Raw genomic sequence first — 20,519 nt, 5'->3', positions numbered from 1 at the left:
AATATATAATTTATATTTAATTATGTGTTTGAAAGTCAAATTGATAGAATGTGTAAGTATTAAGGATTATGTGTCATTATACTGGTTAGAAAAAGGCTACACCATCACTTTCGTTAACCATTTAATGAAGAGTAATCAAAATAAAAACGATCAAAATAAAAATAATTTAAAACATTAGTGACTAGATTAAAATTTTAATGAGAGAGTAATTGTTGCGTGAGTAATTATTCTCGTTAAACAAATGTCCCCAAAATAGATTCTTTAAGGTCAACAAAAATATCATCAATTAATCAAAATCTCATTCTGATCACTATAGCTATAGCTAAGGCTAAGGCTACCACTCTTGGCTTTTGCAAACTCATGTACTATCATTGTTCTTTAATTTTGAGGTATTAACTTAGTCAGCTCTTGAGGATGCTTTGATCACTCATCTTCCAGGCTTTTTTGGCATTTTCCTTTCAAACCACAGTTCTGGGTATTCCCTGATTCAACTTCTCACTGCAATAGTTTCATGTTTTCTTCTTGTTTCCTTTAGTGTAGGACTTGTAATAATTGGTGGTCAAACTTTTTCTTTTTTTTTGCTTGAAGGTATGTGAATATCGATAAAAGTAATGGAAAGAATTTGTTTTACTGTTTTGTGGAATCTGAAAGGAAACCATCAGAGGATCCAGTGGTTCTTTGGCTCAATGGTGGACCTAGATGCTCAGCTTTGATGGTTTTATTTACGAGCATGGTATTATTCTATAAACCATCTTCACCCAAAAAAAAGTTTCATTTCTATCTCATACTGTGTTATTTCTATTAAAAGTATTCTGTTTATCTGGGTTTTTTAGACTGCTGGAAATGTTTTATTAAACTGTAAGATTGATGAGTAGTGGAAGAAGGTAAACTAAAGTTGTGCAACTGCTTGACTTGGTCTTCCCCTAGATGCATCAGGGGTTTAGGGTTCCCAAAATTAACTTAGTTGTTCTATTTTTGTCCTTGATGAAAATTAAAGTGAGTCTATTCTGTGGCCAGTTGCATAATTTATTGAGGTTTCAATGGGTAAAAGTAAGGCAAGGTATATTAGATTAAAGAGCAAACTAGTTCTTTCTGTTAAAAATTCCATCCATTTCTATCGCTAAAAACTGGTAACAGTAAAAAATGAATGAAATTTTTAACAGGACTGATTTGCTCTTTGATATAACGTACAGGAACTAATTTGCCCATTTTTTTTAGTAGAGGGGGAAATGCAAATTGACTCTTAGTATAACGACCTCCATGGTACTTTTACGGTTTCAATGTTTCATGTTATTTTTTATATGACAATGATGAATGCTGAAATGAATGCTGGTGGTACCTTATTCTTCTCAGTTGGAGGGTGCTGAGACAATTTATCAACTTATAGCACTTGTTTCTTATACTTTCTGCCAAGGCCTTTCAATTTTGAAGAAGCAAAGACAGAGGGAAGTATGCCCTACCTGCATATTAATCCATATAGTTGGTCCAAGGTTGTTATTTCTTAGTTACTTCAGCTTGATAGGAGAAAATAGATGATTGATTTGTTTATATTAATTTCCCCTATATTTCGGGGCTCCAACATTATATATTTAGATTCTCCTGTTGGGGTTGGACTTTCTTATTCTAAGAATCAAAGTGATTATGTGACCGGTGACCTGCAGACTGTCGCCAACACACATGCATTTCTTCTCAAGGTGAGAAGTAATGAAGATTGGTAACATACGTACTCATCGTTGCTTGAGCTCTTTACTTGATGAGATACTTAGTCTGTAAGTATCTATTGTGTAACAGTGGTTTGAGCTGTACCCCAAGTTCCTCTCAAACATGCTTTTTATTGCTGGAGAGTCATATGCTGGAATATATGTGCCTACTCTTTCTTATGAAGTAGTGAAAGGAATATCCTCATAATTTAGACTTTTTATAAGTTTTAGGATAAATCTAAACGTGAAGATATGAATCTTTCATAGGAATCGATGCTGTTACTCAGCCTGTTCTCAATTTCAAGGTACAAGCATTTCCGGAAACTATTTTGGTTAAAGTTTAAACGCATGCATGCCTTCTAACCACAATCTTATGTTTTAAAATGTAGGGATATTTGGTCGGAAACGGGTTTACTAATGTTGAATTTGACGGTAATTCTTTTGTTCCCTTTGCCTATGGAATGGACTTGATTTCAGATTACCTATATGAGGTACGTTAGCAGCTCCTGGAAATGATATACCGTGTTTTACACCTTTTGTGTTCTTAGCACTAGATTTCCATTAATGACTCCTTATGGAAGGTGCAAGTACTGAATGCAATTATTAGGTCTGAAATTTGTTGCAGTTGAAGTATCTGAACTTTCTATTTTACATTTTACTCGAACCAACAATTGCAAATGTCCAGTTATCTTACTAGTTTATTGTTGGTAAATGACATCTTATATTTTTCTTGGATCTCTGTTTGTTATTGGAAACAAATAGATTTAAAAGCGATGTAAGCGTTAGAGTGAAAACAGGCCATGATTTTAATTCTTTTTCCTCGAAAAGCATAGTTTTTATAGTTGGAATTACATGCAGGAGGTTACAAATGAGTGTATGGGGAATTTCTATAATCCACACAATGATACTTGTGAAACGAAACTGGAAAAAGTTGATGAGGTAAGTGACTGGTTATTTGCTTATTTTACAATGACCTTTAGGGAAACTTTAGATAAGTTTAACTTGCATTCTTTTTTATTTGCTTCTGAACTTTTAATTAATTGCAGAACTTATGATATCTGAACATATACAATATTCTAGAACCGTGTTATCATGACCCAGATGCAGCTGAGACTAAAGATGTTAAGATTAGACTACTTTCTAGCTTCTGGAAGTTAGGTGAGACTGACAAGCCTCTTGCTGTACTAAAAAGGATGTTTGGTCGTGCTTGGCCATTTAGAGCCCCTGTAAGAGATGGTATAGTTCTGACGTGGCCAGAACTTCTTAATAGGCAAAGTGTTCCATGCACTGTAAGTCTAGCTTACTCTAAGTAGTTCAAATATTTCCTAAATGAAGTATGCTTACTTGTATCTTGTTTCATATGTGTTTTCTTTAAATACATTAATGGGCTATCATGTTGTTTTTATGCACCGCAATCCCGAAAACTAGTAAATACTAACATGGCCTTTGATATTGATAGAGCAACTCTTGTGATTACAAAAGAAATGCAACTTGTGTAAGATTTGAACAAATAGCTTGCTCTTTGTTTTATGCTTGCTTTTGCTTTCAGAAGATAGAGAAACTATGCTTGGATGCAAAAGCAAGGTTTAGATGACGTAAAAAGTAGAAGTAACTCTTCATATGAGCATATGCTTCATGTTCATATTATAAGCCTCATTCCACTTCTTATAATTGGAATAATTGAGCTTTTCTTTCCTCACAAATAAAATGGACTAAATAGACCTTACATCGTGAATAATTGTTTGATGATTAAAATTCTACTTTGTTACTAGTATCTGATTATGTTATCTGTTATTGTTTTTGGTCAATAACCATCAGTTGATGGACTTCATGTGCTCTTTTGTCAACTTCTTTGCTAAATTATTCCTTGTTTGCATCAGACTCGAATAACTAATGTGTATGATTCTTGTTTATTTTTATTTATCTCAACTTGTTCTCTTGAAAGTACTGATAAGTTATTTACTCAAAATTTCATATGAATCGTGTAGAATGATGAAGTAGCAACAGCATGGCTGAATGATGGAGCAGTTAGGAAAGCAATTCATGCAGAAGGGGTATGCACTCTCAAATTGTTATCTCTCCAAGTTCCCCAAAATGGTAACTTTATGATCCCATGACTCCATAGGAGACTGTGATTGGTAAATAGGAGTTATGAATAGACAAAATCTTCTATCATCATGATGATGGTAGCATGATCAAGTATCACAAGAATCTTACTTCCAGGGGATATTGGGCACTCATATTCAAGTAAATCTCCAATTAATGTCGCATAACACTATAGTTAACTTCGGAAAATGTCACTTTTATGGTTTCCCAAAGTACTTTCTGGGGTAATGTAATCCAAGTGAAAACACTTAAGAGATTAATGGCTTGGAATGTTATATGCTGCTATCATACAATAATCAAAACTCTATGCATAAGAGTCCAAGCTATGAATCACAAAACAATGCATCAAGCTTGCAACTGCCTCCACTTAATGTCATATACTGTTGAGTTTCAATATATTCTCTTATTGGTTATATTTGTTTCTCTTTGATCAAACCCCCGAGCATTGTATTTATATGAAGTTGCATCAAGAATGTAAGCTCTATATTTATTCGCAATCCTCCATGCGGTCAGTAGTTTCTCATAAGCGATCTGCATTGTACTTTTATGGCAGCGAGGATGATGATATGTGTGTTCCATTTACTGGGAGTGAAGCCTGGACTAGATCGATAGGATATAAGATAGTGGATGAATGGAGACCATGGATATACAATGGACAAGTTGCCGGGTACATTCGGTCACTTTTCTTCCCTTATTGTTATTTTCTCTCCCAAACTAATGCCCTTTCTGTTGTTTTGTGCAAATATGTAGGTATTTACAAGGTTATGAGAACAACCTGACCTTTTTAACCATAAAGGTACCCCCACAATGCTAGCATTGCTTTTGCTAATATTATATCTATAGTAGTAACTGTAAATTTCTGGGATTACCAATTTTGATGTATCGGTTTTCGGATTCCTTGTAGTGGTTCAGGGAGCAGGGCATACCCTGCCAGATTATAAACCTCAAGAAGCATTGTATTTTTACACCGGATTCCTGGCAGAGAAATCTATATGGGCTTGTTTTATCTTTTTTATTCAAGTTTAAGGTTTTAATTAGTTTAAGGAGAGTCAAACTGGTTGATTCGAGCACATCTCGTCCGCAGATGACTAGTCAAACTAAATGATAAAAAAATATTTTTATTTAATTTAGTTATAAAAAGTATTTTTATTATATGCAAACTAAAAGTAAGTTGTTCGAAAACTATTTTTAAAATTATAATTCAGTTTGGTTTGATTCATGAATAAGTTTTGAGTTGAGAGGTATTTGAATGATTACTTCTTGTTCACTATTGATCATTAACATCACCAACAAAATCTTTTTATTAATAAAAAGAATAATTAATACTTTTGTCACTGATTCATTACTTGTTAGTTTTGTAATTCTCATTCTTGAGATATAAGACTCTTTCACCACTAGTGAAATGAATTTTTTAAGGGGGTATTTTGGACTCTTAAAGTATTCTTTTTTAAATTCTCTCAAACTTGTTTCTTTACTAAGTCTTATCATCAACTACATTTCCTTTTTCTTCACCTTACCAACCATCACCTTTCGTCGTGTTCAGTGTTACCAAATTTGTTTCAGTCTTTCTCTTTGCCTTCTTCCAGTATATCTTGTTTACTTGTTTGTAACACTTTTTATGTCAGCTGTTTTAAACTATAGCCTTATTTTGAACAAAGTTATTCTGAACATAACTATCTTTAACCAATAGTTATTCTAAACAACAATTATTTTAAATAATAGGTGTTCCTTTGGAAGAAATATCAAGTGAAACATCGGTACTGCTTATTCAACACTTGATAACATAATTTTCTAAAATATAATTTTATTTGTCTCAAAGAAAATATAAAATGTTAGTAGCTAAAATTGATGACACGTTTGGTTGGGGGGAATGGAATGAAGTTGTAATGGAATAGAACTGTAATCAGTAATTCAGTTGTCTGGTTGAATGAAATGGAATAGAATTATAATAGTATATTGTGTTTGGTTGAATGTAATAGGGGTTGTAATAGCACAACGAAAAAGGCTTAAATGACCAAAGTACCTTTAGCAGAATTTTTTATTAGGTAGATTATTGTTATTGTTATTAAATTTTAATAAGATTATTATCAAATATAAATTGATAAAAACAATAATAAATATTTTAGTCATATTTTAACATAATTGTTAATAACATTTAATAATAATTTTAATATGATATTATTATTAAGAATATTTCAATGCCTAATATATTTGCTTCAATCTAGCCTCTCATCTCTTCTCTTACAAATAGGTCAAAATCACGAATATAAAAATGAATTTTACATAATACTCTAATAACATTTTATTTCAATGGTCAATTTTAATATAAGGCAAATTTGTTATATTTTATTTTATACTTTATAGTAGCATGACAATAACAATTAATTTTAAGGTATACTCTTTAATAAATTAATTATTTACAGTAATCTTTGGTGAAATAAAAACCTTCAAATATTACATAAAAATTACTAAATTTTAGTAATTTTCGTACGTGAAATAAAAAATAAAAACTCATAATTTTTCATGTTATTCAAAAACCGTAATACTTGATTTTATGTTATTCAAAAACTCATAGTTCTTTAGATTATTAAAAAAACATGAAAAAACTCGACATAAATACAGAAGGAATTTTAGATCCGTAATCCCTTTGTCTCAAAAGCCATTCCACATTTCCTTATAAAGAATGCAGCTTGATATTATATCAAATGTATTATTGCCTTCCAAGATTTCAATACCTTTAACTTAATACGTAAAACATTACATGGTTTATCCATCATTGAAAAAACCGAATAGGAGGTTGAATCGGATGAACTATCTATTTCTTATTTTTTCTTAATCAGTCTATAAAATTTTCCCATTCAACTTATAAAGCCAAATCAATAGATTCCTGGCTCAACCTGTTGAATTAGCCGGTCTGATTTTTAAAGCCATGGTTTTATCTAAAAAACTAAAATATTTTAAGGGTCAATGATGCAATATTAACCTGGATAACAAACCTCATTACTAACTCGCTGATAAGCACACAAATATAAAATGATAAAATGAGTGAATCCACATCGGTACAGCCTTTATGCTTGTCTATCGAACCAATGAAGACAACACCAAGTCCTAAACTACAACATGTAATGCATTTTCAAACATCTATTCCACATATCCTTGGATAGTACTAGGACAAACATGTACAAGCAATACGAAGAATTACAACAAAATGAACTTTCCTCGTAACCAAACCCCAAAGCACTCTCGGAATCAGAACCGGAGTCTTTTTGTTATTCTCGATAAGAAACAGCGAATTCTCTCCATAGCATTGGCTTCTCTTAGAAAGTCAAACTCATATCCGATTTTGACAACACAAAGGATAAATAATTAATGACATGCAGAAGAACAAAGAAATAAATCTGAGCGGTACGATACTCTCAATTTACATATCTGAAAAATACATAAAAGAAGGATAGATGTGTTTTGCAAGGAACATCAGTGTGAATACAAATACCTGTTTTTCCATTTCCCTGGTAATGGAAAACAGATCAAATTTGATATCAGTCTTTTGAATGAACAGTACAAATGCTTGCAAGTTATGAATGTCAGTCATCATAAGATCCCGAATTCCCGGATGTTGCACCTGCCATAAACTTGAATGGTCAAAATCACATAGACATATGAGGCTTTAAAATCATCTTCAAGGGGACTTACCTTAACAACAACATCGTTCTTATCACCTCTCAATATTGCTCGATGGACCTAATTCAGATACAAACATATGTTAAGGTATATCCATTCGGCTTTTGTAAGCATTATCCTATTTCCGGAACTCAAGAACCCTGCAAAACTGTTAAAACTTATGGTAGCATTAAAACAGCAAATGTGCCATATCCTGCTGCATGTTGGAAAGCATGAAGCTTGTTTAATGAAAATGTTCAAAGATTTTATATGTTTAAATACATAAACCTATACCCTTCCCAGCATATGCTTATATAAACTTATACCCTTCCCAGCATGCTCATATAAACCTATACCCTTCCCAGCATGCTCATATAAAACTTCAAACCAAGTAAAGAAATGAAAAAGTAATACCTGTGCGATCGATGCTGAACCAAGAGGATTTTCATCAAAATTCTCAAAAATTTCACCCATGCTTCGACCAAACTCCTCTAAAACAAGTTGAACAACATCAAATGGTATATTTACCAATAAAAGTATTTAGTACCAAGGTTAAATGGAAAATATCAATAAGTAAAACAGGATTTCAAAAGGAACATAAATAAATTTGAACATACAGGTAAAATTTAGTCTTTAATTGAGCTGAAAGAACACAAAAAGCAAATGTTGTGCAGTTTGCCAATAGCTAAAAATAGTAAAATCAACAAAAGGAGCAATCAATAAGAATCAAACAGTACAAAAAAAGAAGAAGTAAAAACAGACAAACCCATTTAAATTTGAACTGAAAGAACACAAAAGCAAAGACTGTAATTTACAAAGAGCTAAGAACAACAAAATCAACAAAAGGGGCAATCAATAAGAATCAAATAGTACAGAAAAAGTAAAAACAAACAAACCCATTTTAATTGAACTGAAAGAACACAAAAGTGAAGACCGTAGTTTAAAGAACTAAGAACAACTAAATCAATCAATAAGAATCAAACAGTAAAGAAACTAAAAGAACCAGAAAAAAACTAAAAAAAACAAACTCATTTTGTTTATCCCACATTGCTTATTGCTTTTGTGGATCCTTCACAAAACTCACTCGAAGTTGAAACACCTATCATTTCAACAATTACCCAACAGTCAAAACTATCAAATTAACAACAAGAAGAAGAAGATAAAGAAGGGAACTTATAGCGCGTATAAATATCAACAGCTCGAACCCAGAATTGAAATGAACGATGCCAAGGTCTTAAATGAAGAGAAACCTTGTCTTGAATCGCTTTGAAATCAAAACCAGAAGCTAATGTGTTTTTCAATTGAATCTGGATTTTTTTCCTTGCTGAAGACTTTGCCCTTAATTGAGAAATTTCTACGATCTGATTCCTACGAAGAAAAGATTGAAAAAATTGGCAAGGGGCAATGGTGTTTAGGGCTTTATAAATGGAGAAGGTAATGAACGTAGAGGCTGTAGTTGAAACTGCAGAAAGGATGACGATGAAAAATGAGGGTAAAAATGAAAAAAAAAAAAGGTAATCTCTCAGCATTCCTACCGTGCTCTGAATGGCAATTCAGAGGGTGAGGCAAAGAATGCTATTCATTCTCTATTCAGTGATGAGCGAGAATAGAAAACTAAACAGCAAGGCCTGTAATACACATTCCATTCAACCAAACAAGAGTTTGTGGTGGGCCAATAGAATTGAGTTGTAATGGCTATGCCATTACATTACAGACTGTTAGTAGTTACGCTCTTTCATGCATATGGGTATTAGATTCCTGAAAATAAGGCATTAATGGAAAGTTTTTAAAAATTACTTGGAAATTGCATTTATTGTACTGGACTTTTTCTCACGGTTAAAGGTTAATGCTGGTTCTAGGTTGTGTGTGCCGAGCAGCCTTCTAGTTATGGTGAAGGTGGTTCAACTTTATTTGCTATCCTAGATAGAAGTAACCATGGCCTAAGGTGTTTTATTTGGTATTACATTTCGTGAAACCAATAGAGCTTCATTTAAATCTGGATAGCTAAGGGGCTGGCTCCTTTGGTAAAATGGAGTAATACGATTTTAGTCCCTTCTAATTACGAAGTATTTAATTTAATCTTATTTAAATAATTTTTTATCCTTTGGCTCCCAATTTTATTTCCACCTCACAATACCCCTGTTCGGGCCTGCAAATGAAAATCTAATGTCCCAAGTTTTTTGTTGATGTAAGGAAAGATGTGCTAAGAACAGTAAAAGGGCACCATTTGAGAAAAAAAAATATTAAAAATAAATTAAATTGCAAGTGGGAACGATCCAAATGTCAGCATATTGACCCCATCTTTCGTTAGCTTCAAATATGCCAAATTTAGTCCCAATTCACGTTAAGAAGTATCAATTTTAGGCATAAATCAATGACTATTTAATTAACAACTCCTAAAATAGAAGTTGTGCATATTGTTAAAGCCGTTGATTTCATCCAACTTTTTTTAGTCTGCATGTTTAAAAACCTTCTTCTTTCTCCACTTTTTACTCAATAAATGTAAAAATCCCTCTTTTTCTTCAATTTTCCAAAAACCAGAATTTCTTTGTTAATTGTCTTTCCCATCTCCCATTCCTCTTTTGGTCTTTCTCATTCATCTTTTTCTTCTAATTTGTTTCTTAACATTCTTCTTTCTTTTCTTTTTAGTACTTTCAACCATATTTATATTGTTAAGAGTTTTTTATATATATATTTGTGTGTGTGTGATGGAAGGAATGGATCCAACGGAGCTTCGTCGAATGTTTCAAATGTTCGACAAGAATGGAGATGGAAAGATCACCAACAAAGAGCTTAGTGAATCGCTAGACAATTTGGGTATCTTTATCCCTGAAAAAGAACTTACTCAAATGATTGAAAAGATCGACGTCAATGGTGATGGTTATGTCGACATTGACGAATTCGGAGCATTGTATCAAACTATAATGCATGAAAGAGACGAAGAAGAGGACATGAAGGAAGCCTTTAACGTTTTTGATCAAAACGGAGATGGATTCATCACGGTGGAGGAGTTGAGGTCGGTTTTGTCATCCTTGGGGCTGAAGCAAGGAAGAACCATAGAGGATTGCAAGAGGATGATAAAGAAAGTGGATGCGGATGGTGATGGTATGGTGAACTTTAAAGAGTTCAAGCAGATGATGAAAGGTGGTGGCTTTGCTGCTTTGAGTTCAAGTTAATAGAGATTTGAAAGAAAAACAAAAACACCAAAGATGTTCGAAAAGATGAGGAAGCCTAGCTTGGGTTCTCATGCATCATCTTATTGTAAAAAAATTGCAATGTTCTCTCCCTATCATTATTAGTTTGATTTTATGATTTCTAAATTATTATTTAATTTATTGAATGCTCCATTTGAGTGATTGGTAAGAGTTCCTTTTTTTTTTTTTTCTGCTCATCTTAGTATCCATGTTTCCCTTATCAACCATCCAAATGAAGCATAAAGGATTAAAGAGATATCACATGTTTCCCTTTAATTAAGATATTTTGGGAAATTGTCAGATAGCGAATCAAATATGAAGGGGAAGGGCCAAATTAACTTCTGTTTGCATTAGTAAAATCACCATTGCATGAATTTAAACAAAGGGTGGAATAAGGGATTGTACAATGTTTTAGACATTTTTTACCTAGCAAGAAGATAGACTAAACATATCTGCAATCAGAATCTTCCAGCCGTTCCTCTTCCAGTTCACTTATGTTCTTGACTATATCTTGAACCTTTTTTGACAATTGATCTGTATGTTCCTCAACAAATTTCAATATCGTGCGTAACTGTTCCTGGTAAGCTGCACATCTCCGCTTACATTTTTGTTTCTCGTTGTTCAGCTCTTGTGTCAGTTCTCGTATTCTCTGATCCTTCTCATCCTAGGGGAAAAAAATCATTGTAGGTGAAAATCAGAGGTAAATAGGAGGTAGTTGCACCAACGGAGCATTTCTTTGTCTACATGTTTATTCTGAAATGATTACGAACAAAAGCTGAAAGGGTGATGGCTTACCAACCCTGATCCACAATTTCCGGCATCTTATTTGTTTAGTATACTGAATGTGATAGCAAGATCTAGTAAGCTAATCTCAAGTTCACCTTGATATTTACAATTAAAAGGGATAGACAATGTACCTCAGTGATCAAATTTTTGGTGGACCCTCGCCATGGCACTTTTCCAGGTGACATTAATGAGTGATTATGCTCCTTTACAAATTTGGTAACAACCCATTTTACACCATCCCTTAAAGCCAACCTCAGCATTGCAGGGCAGCCTTCTCGGGTGATAGGTGGGGGAGGAAGAACCCTGTCTTTTCTATACATATATTTCTTTTCGCGGAAACCTTCTTTCGAACAAACAAAATCTTGACCAATTACACTATTGTTTATCCGTGAACGTCGATTATGATGGATTCGTACTGTAAAACCAATGTGTCTGCCATAAGAAAAATAAAATTCCCTTGCAGCATCTCTTGACTTGAACTCCATGCCAATATATGGCTCTGCAGCATTGCGTAACAAAGGTAAACCCTCACTAGACTCTTCTATAATCTTGTCAACTTCTCCCAAGCATAAATCTATGTTGTCTGAAATCCCATGATCAACCAATTCTTGCTCATCAAAGTTTTCGACTTGCAAACACCTTACACTTTCATCTGAATCTATCCCTTGACTAGACACGTTCTCCATTATGTTCTTTCTCAAGCAAATAGTTCATTTATCAGCTGGCCAGAGGCAAGAATAACCAAATAACTTCATTTTTCTAATTTCTTCCACACAACATTTGAATCTACCTGCAATTGAAAAGACAAGCAGACAGATAAGTGACAAAAATAATAAGCAAAAGAAGAATCATCATGGAAATTTAGTGGCTATAATTCAACTCAAATAAGCGGAAACATGAACCCTCGTTTTAATATATTATACATAGTATAATGGAATACCAGGGGCCTTGAATTCTCGCAAGACCAAAGATGCATTCATGCAGAATTTCACCTCCATTCATTAATAGTAACAAAAGTGCCAATACCAGCTAGACTAAATGCCATACAATTTGCTAGGAAAGATCAAACTTAGCTCCTATTTCAATATCCCAATAACCAATACAAGCCACACTCAACATAAAAGTTCTATTTCTTACTCAATGGAACAACAACAACCAGTTTACCAACATGAAACCAAGTAATCAAAAGGAGATTTCCCAAGTCTTGACGATTACCGGACAATAAGCAAAGATCTTCTTAAAACAGAAACATTTCTAAGCACAGTTGCAAAGTCATTTAATTCAGCTCATAACCCTACTTTCAGAAAGCAAAGAATTAGCTGTAATTCTAACCTAAGCTCGTTCGTAAATGATCTCTGGCATTTATTATACAAAGATTCATCAATTCATTTTTCTAGTCAAACCTTTTTTTTTTTTTTACATGTAAGCACCCGATTTATATCAAATTCCACAGCAGAAAAAAGTATCCCATTATATAATCGTTTTGCTAAAAAATACAAAATTAACTTCCTTTTTCACCGATGAAAAAAAAAAACCGAGCAACTATCAGCCAATAAATTACCATAAAAACATTGAATTTACTAAAATAAAAAAAGAAAAACACAAATTAAATATTATAAATCCACAAAATCCTCAGTAAATAGACATAAATAATTTAAATAGCAAGAAACAATAACGGTAAACAAAAGTGAAAAATCAACTCTTACATGAAGTAATTGGAATGAAGTTGTATAAGCGAAATCAATGTGACGCTGCCAAAGTTAATAGATTTTCCTCCTTCGGGTTTACAGGGAACCAAATGGTAATTAATTTTTTTTTTAAATCCAAAGAAAAAAAAATTGATGGTTTAAGATGATTATTTACCAACTATGAAGGAAAAGGAAAGAAAGAAAAGCTGGGATATTTTTTCGGCCAATGAGAAACCCTTGACATTGGAAAGCTTGGTATTTGCTAGGGTTCAGGTGAGGCGTACGGTGGAGCTTGATGGAGGGGAGCCGTATCTTATCACATCTTGTGTACCATCCTCATTTTTGGAAAGTAAACCTTAAACGACACCGATTTATCCCTTTTTCTATTTTAATGCTTCAATTTTTCCTTTTATGTTAGCTTAAATTACCAAAACTAGTTTGGATACTGTATGAACTAATTATATGTATAAATTAAAATAATATTTAATTATTTTGTAATTTTTTATAACGATAGTTTAAATAGATATTAGTTTATTTTTTTATAAATAATATAAAATTACTTAAATTTTATTTCAAATATAATTATTTATATAATAATCTAAATACGTTTAATATAGATTTTTAAATTTAAATTAGTTTTTTGAAAAAAATAATTTATTAAAAATATTTATAAATATAGAAGAGTTTTAAATAATTGGAAAATAAGATATTAATAGTTTTAAATTGTCTATACATTTTTAATTTAATTTAAAGTGTTTATGGTAAGTTTTCATTTATTTTCATACATTTCTACTTTTATTTTGTAAAATTTTAACAATATTAATTATAAATTAGACTCTTAAGTTTTTTTTTTAAAACAAAAACTCTTAAACAATTTAGTAAAGACTAATAAATAATTTAACATAAGTTATAATTTCCATATGTTTGCAATAATTATTAATGGTAAGTATTTTTAACCAATTATTTAATAATAAGTTGATTTCTCATAATTTCAAATAATTAAAGTTTTAAGTTTTTTAATATTAATTTAAATAAATGAAATTATAATAGGTGACAAATACATATTAAAACTAATAATTTATGTTACTAAAAAACTAATAGTTTATTAAAATAATATTTATATATTTGAGGTAAATTTTTAATGATATAAGAATTTAGTTGTATGTATCAATTAAATTTATAGTATTTCAACAATACTAATATTTAGAAAATAATAATAAACAAATATAAATATTTAAATTTTAAAATTATAATTTTGTATTATGATAAGTATATAAATAAAAAATTATTATTTAAAATAAAGGTGAATTAATATAAACTCATATTTAAAAGTCTATTTCAAGAAAAAAAATCCTATTCGGTTTAGGCAAATTTATATTCACTTGTGCATTTTAATTTAATATACCAAACAACAACACAGTTTAATTGGTATAGGTCTAGTATTAATATTACACTATTAACAGTAATGGTATTTTGCATTTAAAAAAAATTGGCAAGAAAGTGAATAATCAAAAAAATTTACAGCACAATTTTCTCAAGTTATGATGTGGTTGTCTCTAGCCTCTTGCATCACAGTTAATAGCTACTCTAATAGATTATGCATGGGATATGTATTAATATTAACAATTAAAATAATTAAATTTAATTATAATATTGGGTTTTAGAGTTTAAGCATAACTATTTTCTGTATTAAATTAAATATAATAAAATAAAATTTATGTAAACCATAAAAACGATTGTATCGTTATCTTCAACGCAGGAAAAGAATATAGATTTTTTTTCCTAACAATGCCCATGTATGACTAATAGTTTGGAAATTTTATTTATGAAAATTTTTGTAATGTTTGAGTAAACAATATCGGTAATGATATAATCCCTAATTTACAGTTAGGGAGAGAAACATTAAAATCAATTAATAAGGAATATTTATTTTTATTGTGATTTATTGCTATTAAAATCATGCCTAAGATAATATTTATTTTATTCGGATTATGATATTAAATTAAATATTTTTAAGTTTAATATTTTCACAAGTAAAATAAAAAAAGATAATTATATAAATATAAAAAAATTTAAACTTTCACTATCATGTGATGATAATCCTTAAATCAAAACAGAATTTTTTATTAGCATATTAGGTAGAATTGGAGAAGTTTTTTTCCTTTTCTTTTTCGGCTTTTACAAATTTATAGACAAGGAATATCTCTATTTTAAAAGTTAAAAGTTTTGGTTTGGAAGTTTGAAGATCAGATTGATAAAATTTGTAATGTAAATGATTAATTATTGAATTATATAGAATTATGATCAAATTGATAGAATATGTAAGTATTGAGGACTAAATGTGCTATTATACCAGTTAAAAAATATCACACTATTATTTCAGCTATCAATTTAACGGTGGGAGATTAAAACAATAACAAATACAAAGTTTAGTACCTAAATTGAAAATTTATAAAGTTGAGTGACTAAAACAAGAACACAGGCATAATTAGGTGACTATTTGTATAATTGACCCTAAATTTTTTTAATAAGAATAAATTAATAATAATTCAAAAAAATAAAATTTTAAAAAGATAAAAATATTTATTAAAGAATAAAGCATAAAAATGAACCTTAGCATAAATAAAAATAATTTTTTTTGGTTTTTAGTATGTTTTTTTTTTCAATTTTTATTGATTTGAAACAAATTTAACTATTCGGAATTATATGGCACAGATTGAATAATTAATTTCTAAATTTAACTCTTACAATCATGCTTGTGTTGTATCATTTCGGACCGATATGATATTTTATAATTTCTTTTAAATTTAAGTAAATTATACTATAAATTCCTAAACTATTATTTTTATTCTAAATTGATCCTTAAATTTCAAAACATTTTAATTATATCTTTAAATTTTTAAAGTTACATATTTCTGTTACTAAAATTGTTAAGAGTGAATTAAAACATTTTAATGGTTTGAACCTAATTTAGAAATTATATAATGGAATTGAATTTTATAATCAATGTATCCATAAAAGCTAATCAAAACAAGCTCTTCTATTTTTTTTTTCTACAAGATTCATATCTCCTGATGGATATGAAATTGGTAAATTGTGAATGCCATTAATTTGATTTTAATGTTAGAAATTGTATTTATGATTTACCTACACGGTTATTGCCAGGATGATTTTAGGAAAAATATTTTTTATTCTTTGATAATCTTTTTAAGAATAAATTTTTAAATATTTTTTTAGATAGATAAATTAAACATAAATTATATTTATTATAAAATATTATATTAAAAATCAAAATTTATTTTATATGAATTAATATTTTATATAAACTTAATAATAATAAGTACTTCTAAGCATGATTTAAATAAATATTCATATTTATATTACTAAAATATTTATATCTTATTCTATAAAGGATTTATTATTAAATATTTATAAATTGTAATAATACAAATATTTTCAATAAAATTTTAAAAATACAATTTAAAATTTAAAATTATTATTAATGTTAATTTGTTTGTAAAATAAAATTCTAATATTAAATAATTTATTAAAATAATAAATTATATGAATATATATGTTTAATAAATTTAAAATTATAAAATTAATTTTTATATAAAAAATTTTAAAGCCATAAAAAATTTTAAATTTTATAAAGGGTCTTCTCGAGAAAACGATTTAAAGAAGAAGTTAATTAGCTTGTTTTCTATGGAGTCCTAAGTTATTTTTGATTTACCAAACTTTTTTCTAAGGAAAAATAATTTATCACAAAATTCTCTCTAAATAATTTTCCATAAAATAAAAACAATATTAAAATATGGCAGAATTTTATTACACATAAGGTGATATGGTCCGGTTTAATTAGGATTTTTAGATCTTTTGGACTGACTATTATAGTTCGATTTAATTTTTTAAATTTATTTTAATAAAATAAACTTTTAATATTATTTAACAAAATTTTATTTATAAATGTTTCTAAAAACAATAGTTTTTTTTTAAATTTTTAAATTACTTTTACTATTTTAAATATAAAATATTTATTTTTATATACTATAAAAATTTAAAATTAATTATATAATAAATAAAAAATTCAATTCAAATTATATTTTGTAAACTGTCCAAATGGCTCTCGATTGGGTTTTACTTTGGATTTGGTGGGTTATTTCTCTACCCCTAACTGCACATATGGAAATCTATTGTGAATAGATAGCTTCCATCTCGATCCCCTCGCTCCGCACCCAAGCTGATCGTTTCTGCACTCACTTAACAACTCTCTGCTTATAAATTTAAACCCAAAATTCTCCTCCTCCTAGTACGCCATGCCCTGCTCTTCACTGGATTCCAACTTGGATCTTCAATCTAGTAAGTCCTTCCTTTTTTTTCTTTACATATATTACATATATTTCAAATTTAATGAACCTAATAAAAACTGAAAATCAAGAAGTTTGATTAACAGTTTATAATTTCCTTTTTTTTTTTAAAAAAAAAACAACTTTATCAGTGGGTGTAAATGCTTCCATGGAAGAACCCGAAGCTGAACCAATACAAAATTCAAACGGAAAAGAGTTTGTTGCCGTTGAAGGAACTTCCGATGAGGAACCATATGTCGGGAAGGAATTCGAATCGGAAGAAGCAGCCAAAGTGTTCTACGACGCCTACGCCACTCGTGTGGGATTCATCATGCGCGTAGAAGCGTTTCGCCGCTCAATGCGTGACGGCAAAGTGGTCTGGCGTCGACTGGTCTGTAACAAAGAAGGGTTCCGGAAGCTAAGGCCTCGTAGAAGTGAAAATCGAAAGCCTAGAGCGATTACCAGAGAAGGGTGTAAAGCCATGATTGTGGTAAAGAAAGAAAAGACAGGGAAATGGATTGTTACCAGGTTTGTTAAGGAACATAATCATCAGCTGGTTCCTATTCCCGTCAATGGTCGCCGAAGCATGCTTTTGTCGCAAACGCCGGTAATTTCTTTCCCTCCCTATGATTTGCCTTTATAAGAAGTGGATTCTCTAAATGAATTTAACTGATTTATATAAATTTATAGCAGTCTGAAATTGAACCGTAATATGGTGAGTGCTAATGTGTTGCAGTCTATTGGAGGAGTTTAAGGTTTGCAAAGTCTCGAGTACAGTTTATGGCTCAATTCTAGAATCGACGAAAAGTATTTAAAGATTAATTACATAAGTTGGTTGAATATGACCCCATGCCTTTAAAGAATTAGTACAAGAATTCATATTTGATAATTTAAGTTACAAGAATTCAAACAGGCAATGACTTCTTAGTTCTTACAAATAGAACAACTAAGTACCAGTTACGAGAAAGTATGCATTCTTCCAAGTAAGAATGAGCTATATTCAATCGTAGTCCTGATTTGAGCCTTGGAGCATTAGTAAATGGTCTTTCACTGTCTCTATAAAGTTTGAAGACTACGACTCTGGTTGTTCTTAGGCCTTCAAAATTGGGTCACCATGCGTTCAAGTGAAGTTGGCATAGAGAAAAGTTCCTTCATGGGTAGGCTCATAAAAGCAAAGATGCAGATTGATCAGGGAATGGTTCAGAGCTCATTTCCATAAGCAAAAGTTTTCTGTGGTTTCACAGTTCATTATGATCTCAACAACAGAACTAGCTTTTGATGACCGATCTAAAGATATTGTTGCAATGTCCAGAACAAGAAAGATTTTTCAAAGCACTAAACGATGGAGGTAGATGTGTGAAGCTAGATATTCCTTAAACTGGTAGCTATGTGACTAAAAAGTATGGTACAACCCTTGATATATAATGGGTGAAATTGTGTTTCTGAAAATTTTGTTATATTAATTAATATTTGATTGGTTACAACTCACGAGTGAGACTTATAGTTAAGATTCAGGCTGAAGTTTTGCAACCCCATGCAGTCTGTAAGCTTCCTTTAATCAAATGGGCTGAGTGGGTAAGATGCTAGTGTTGAACCACCTGCTTGAGAGTTCAGACTGGATCCCCTCCAGTTGTTTGCCATATTTGTTCACCCAAACCTGACCTCGGGCTGTTGCTCATACCTTGAAGCCACTTGGTATGTTCATAAAATTGTATGTCTGATATGTGTTCCTCAAATCAAACGAAGCTGGAAATTCAGCTTCTACTGCTCTGGCCGAGTCTTAACATGCAAAACTTGTTTTTATTAGTCTGATTAATTAGTTGATTGATATGCTAATCTTTTGCTGATTGAGTTACTATGTATTCATTTCAAATATCTTTGCCCCTTTATGTACAAAAGCTAGAACTTCAGACTTGGAAAATGGTCATGGTAATCTCCTTGTTTTAAAGTTGTTTCAATGTTTGGTTTCTTTTTGCCATTGTGGAAAAATAACCATGCCACTCTTGTTTCTCATCTCTCTTCCATACACAACCCAATAGGATGAGAAAGATGTAAAAATTCGAGAATTGACGGCTGAGTTACAACGGGAACGAAAGCGTTCTGCAGCAATTCAAGAGCAGCTTGACATGGTATTAAGAGAAATGGAAGAGCATTCTAATCACCTATCAAGGAACATTGATGATATTGTTCAAAGTGTGAGGGAAATCGAGTCGAATCCGGTTGCACATTTTAAGAGGCAATAGTTCTAGTAAACTGTAAAATTTTTTACATACTTTCCACTCTCGAAAAGAATGGCTTGTAATCTATTTTGTTCTTTTTCCTGGTGTTTTTCTTACATAATCTAGATTGAGGTGAGCAACCGTATACTTAGAAGAAGATGAACTATTAAAATTTTGCTATATTTATTATAAACTCTAATTCTGTGCAAGTTCTTTTGGCCTCACGTGCAAGGGTACATTTTGTTTTCTGACTCTTTCCATGACTAAGAAAATAGATTTTTTTTTTAAAAAATGCTAAATAAACCATAGAACTTCATTAGAAAGGGAAAATAGTTTTCAATCCTTTATTTCATTATAAATTAATGATATTATTTTTATGTCGAATGGGTTTTAGTTCGATTGATATTAATATTGTTACCAATGTAGGAGGACGTGAGTTCGAATGTGCTGAAGTGTTATACTATCATCTAAGAATTGAGGAGAGATTATTAGTAGTTTTAAGTATTATATCAAAAAGAGCAAATGGTAAAAATTTATAAGAAGTTTAAATTAAAAAAAACATTAATTTTATTATAATTATAACAACCCTTCAAACACAATTAAAATCAAGCTCCAAGAAATTAAAGGAAAATGAGAAATTGTTAAAAAAATATGATAGATTGAAAATTTTAAAAATTGAATTTTGAAAAATTAAAGTGAAAGTATGTTTTGTTGTCTTGCCTATAGAGTTTTTCTTTGTTTTTCTTTTAAGAGTGTATGTTCTTGTAATGCTTTTTTCTAATAGATGTCTTTATCCTAGACAAGAAGTACCTTATCTCAA

At 30.5% G+C, this 20,519-nt stretch overlaps 4 protein-coding genes and 1 pseudogene across 30 annotated transcripts; 3 read left to right on the top strand and 2 right to left on the bottom strand.

Moving 5' to 3' along the window:
- Positions 1-280: 280 nt before the first annotated feature.
- Positions 281-5,757, top strand: LOC107952759 (serine carboxypeptidase-like 20; annotated as a pseudogene).
- Positions 5,758-7,205: 1,448 nt separating this feature from the next.
- LOC107952758 (aarF domain-containing protein kinase 1) lies at positions 7,206-9,487 on the bottom strand. 26 transcript variants are annotated; one of them, XR_005930681.1, is made up of 5 exons: positions 9,264-9,487; positions 8,717-8,834; positions 7,881-7,957; positions 7,500-7,635; positions 7,206-7,428 (listed from the first exon to the last, which is right to left on the bottom strand). XR_005930681.1 is itself a non-coding variant. In XM_041117988.1 (5 exons), exons 3-5 carry the CDS (start codon positions 7,938-7,940, stop codon positions 7,228-7,230), a joined length of 309 nt encoding a protein of 102 aa, XP_040973922.1. In that variant the 5' UTR covers positions 7,941-7,957; positions 8,717-8,834; positions 9,264-9,473; the 3' UTR covers positions 7,206-7,227. The 26 variants fall into 26 exon arrangements, 12 of the variants coding, with proteins under 12 accessions (XP_040973922.1, XP_040973919.1, XP_040973915.1 ...); XR_001698913.2 differs by lacking the exon at positions 9,264-9,487 and adding an exon at positions 8,513-8,565 and having other exon boundaries at positions 8,717-9,215; XR_005930680.1 differs by lacking the exon at positions 9,264-9,487 and adding an exon at positions 9,002-9,211.
- A 360-nt stretch (positions 9,488-9,847) lies between these two features.
- LOC107952757 (calmodulin-like protein 3) lies at positions 9,848-10,822 on the top strand. Its single transcript, XM_016887920.2, has one exon. It carries the CDS (start codon positions 10,175-10,177, stop codon positions 10,640-10,642), a length of 468 nt encoding a protein of 155 aa, XP_016743409.1. The 5' UTR covers positions 9,848-10,174; the 3' UTR covers positions 10,643-10,822.
- A 154-nt stretch (positions 10,823-10,976) lies between these two features.
- On the bottom strand, positions 10,977-13,527 carry LOC107952756 (protein FAR1-RELATED SEQUENCE 5). Its single transcript, XM_016887919.2, has 3 exons — positions 13,153-13,527; positions 11,578-12,236; positions 10,977-11,324 (listed from the first exon to the last, which is right to left on the bottom strand). The coding sequence occupies exons 2-3, from the start codon at positions 12,130-12,132 to the stop codon at positions 11,103-11,105; spliced, it is 777 nt and encodes a 258-aa protein (XP_016743408.1). The 5' UTR covers positions 12,133-12,236; positions 13,153-13,527; the 3' UTR covers positions 10,977-11,102.
- A 3,706-nt stretch (positions 13,528-17,233) lies between these two features.
- Positions 17,234-19,908, top strand: LOC107952754 (protein FAR1-RELATED SEQUENCE 12). 2 transcript variants are annotated; one of them, XM_016887917.2, is made up of 4 exons: positions 17,268-17,493; positions 17,633-18,087; positions 19,380-19,409; positions 19,520-19,908. In XM_016887917.2, exons 1-4 carry the CDS (start codon positions 17,451-17,453, stop codon positions 19,721-19,723), a joined length of 732 nt encoding a protein of 243 aa, XP_016743406.1. In that variant the 5' UTR covers positions 17,268-17,450; the 3' UTR covers positions 19,724-19,908. The 2 variants fall into 2 exon arrangements, with proteins under 2 accessions (XP_016743407.1, XP_016743406.1); XM_016887918.2 differs by lacking the exon at positions 19,380-19,409 and having other exon boundaries at positions 17,234-17,493.
- The last annotated feature ends 611 nt before the right edge of the window (positions 19,909-20,519 follow it).

The sequence above is a fragment of the Gossypium hirsutum genome, chromosome A07 (assembly GCF_007990345.1).
Source record: "Gossypium hirsutum isolate 1008001.06 chromosome A07, Gossypium_hirsutum_v2.1, whole genome shotgun sequence".
NCBI classification, from domain to species: domain Eukaryota; kingdom Viridiplantae; phylum Streptophyta; class Magnoliopsida; order Malvales; family Malvaceae; genus Gossypium; species Gossypium hirsutum.
The sequence above is the reverse complement of the archived record's forward strand: the minus strand, read 5'-3'. Positions and strand labels throughout refer to the sequence as shown.

What these genes read in the sequence shown, in the direction of transcription:
- LOC107952758 (XM_041117979.1), bottom strand. Translation starts at nt 7,940, where the DNA reads ATGGGTGAAATTTTTGAGAATTTTGATGAAAATCCTCTTGGTTCAGCA. An exon ending in GTTCAGCATCGATCGCACAG is followed by an intron (nt 7,548 to 7,880) that starts GTATTACTTTTT and finishes TATCTGAATTAG; the next exon opens with GTCCATCGAGCAATATTGAG. An exon ending in AGAACGATGTTGTTGTTAAG is followed by an intron (nt 7,429 to 7,499) that starts GTAAGTCCCCTT and finishes AGTTTATGGCAG; the next exon opens with GTGCAACATCCGGGAATTCG.
- LOC107952757 (XM_016887920.2), top strand. Translation starts at nt 10,175, where the DNA reads ATGGAAGGAATGGATCCAACGGAGCTTCGTCGAATGTTTCAAATGTTC.
- LOC107952756 (XM_016887919.2), bottom strand. Translation starts at nt 12,132, where the DNA reads ATGGAGAACGTGTCTAGTCAAGGGATAGATTCAGATGAAAGTGTAAGG. An exon ending in CCAAAAATTTGATCACTGAG is followed by an intron (nt 11,325 to 11,577) that starts GTACATTGTCTA and finishes TTTTTCCCCTAG; the next exon opens with GATGAGAAGGATCAGAGAAT.
- LOC107952754 (XM_016887917.2), top strand. Translation starts at nt 17,451, where the DNA reads ATGCCCTGCTCTTCACTGGATTCCAACTTGGATCTTCAATCTA. An exon ending in CAACTTGGATCTTCAATCTA is followed by an intron (nt 17,494 to 17,632) that starts GTAAGTCCTTCC and finishes CAACTTTATCAG; the next exon opens with TGGGTGTAAATGCTTCCATG. An exon ending in AGACTTGGAAAATGGTCATG is followed by an intron (nt 19,410 to 19,519) that starts GTAATCTCCTTG and finishes ACAACCCAATAG; the next exon opens with GATGAGAAAGATGTAAAAAT.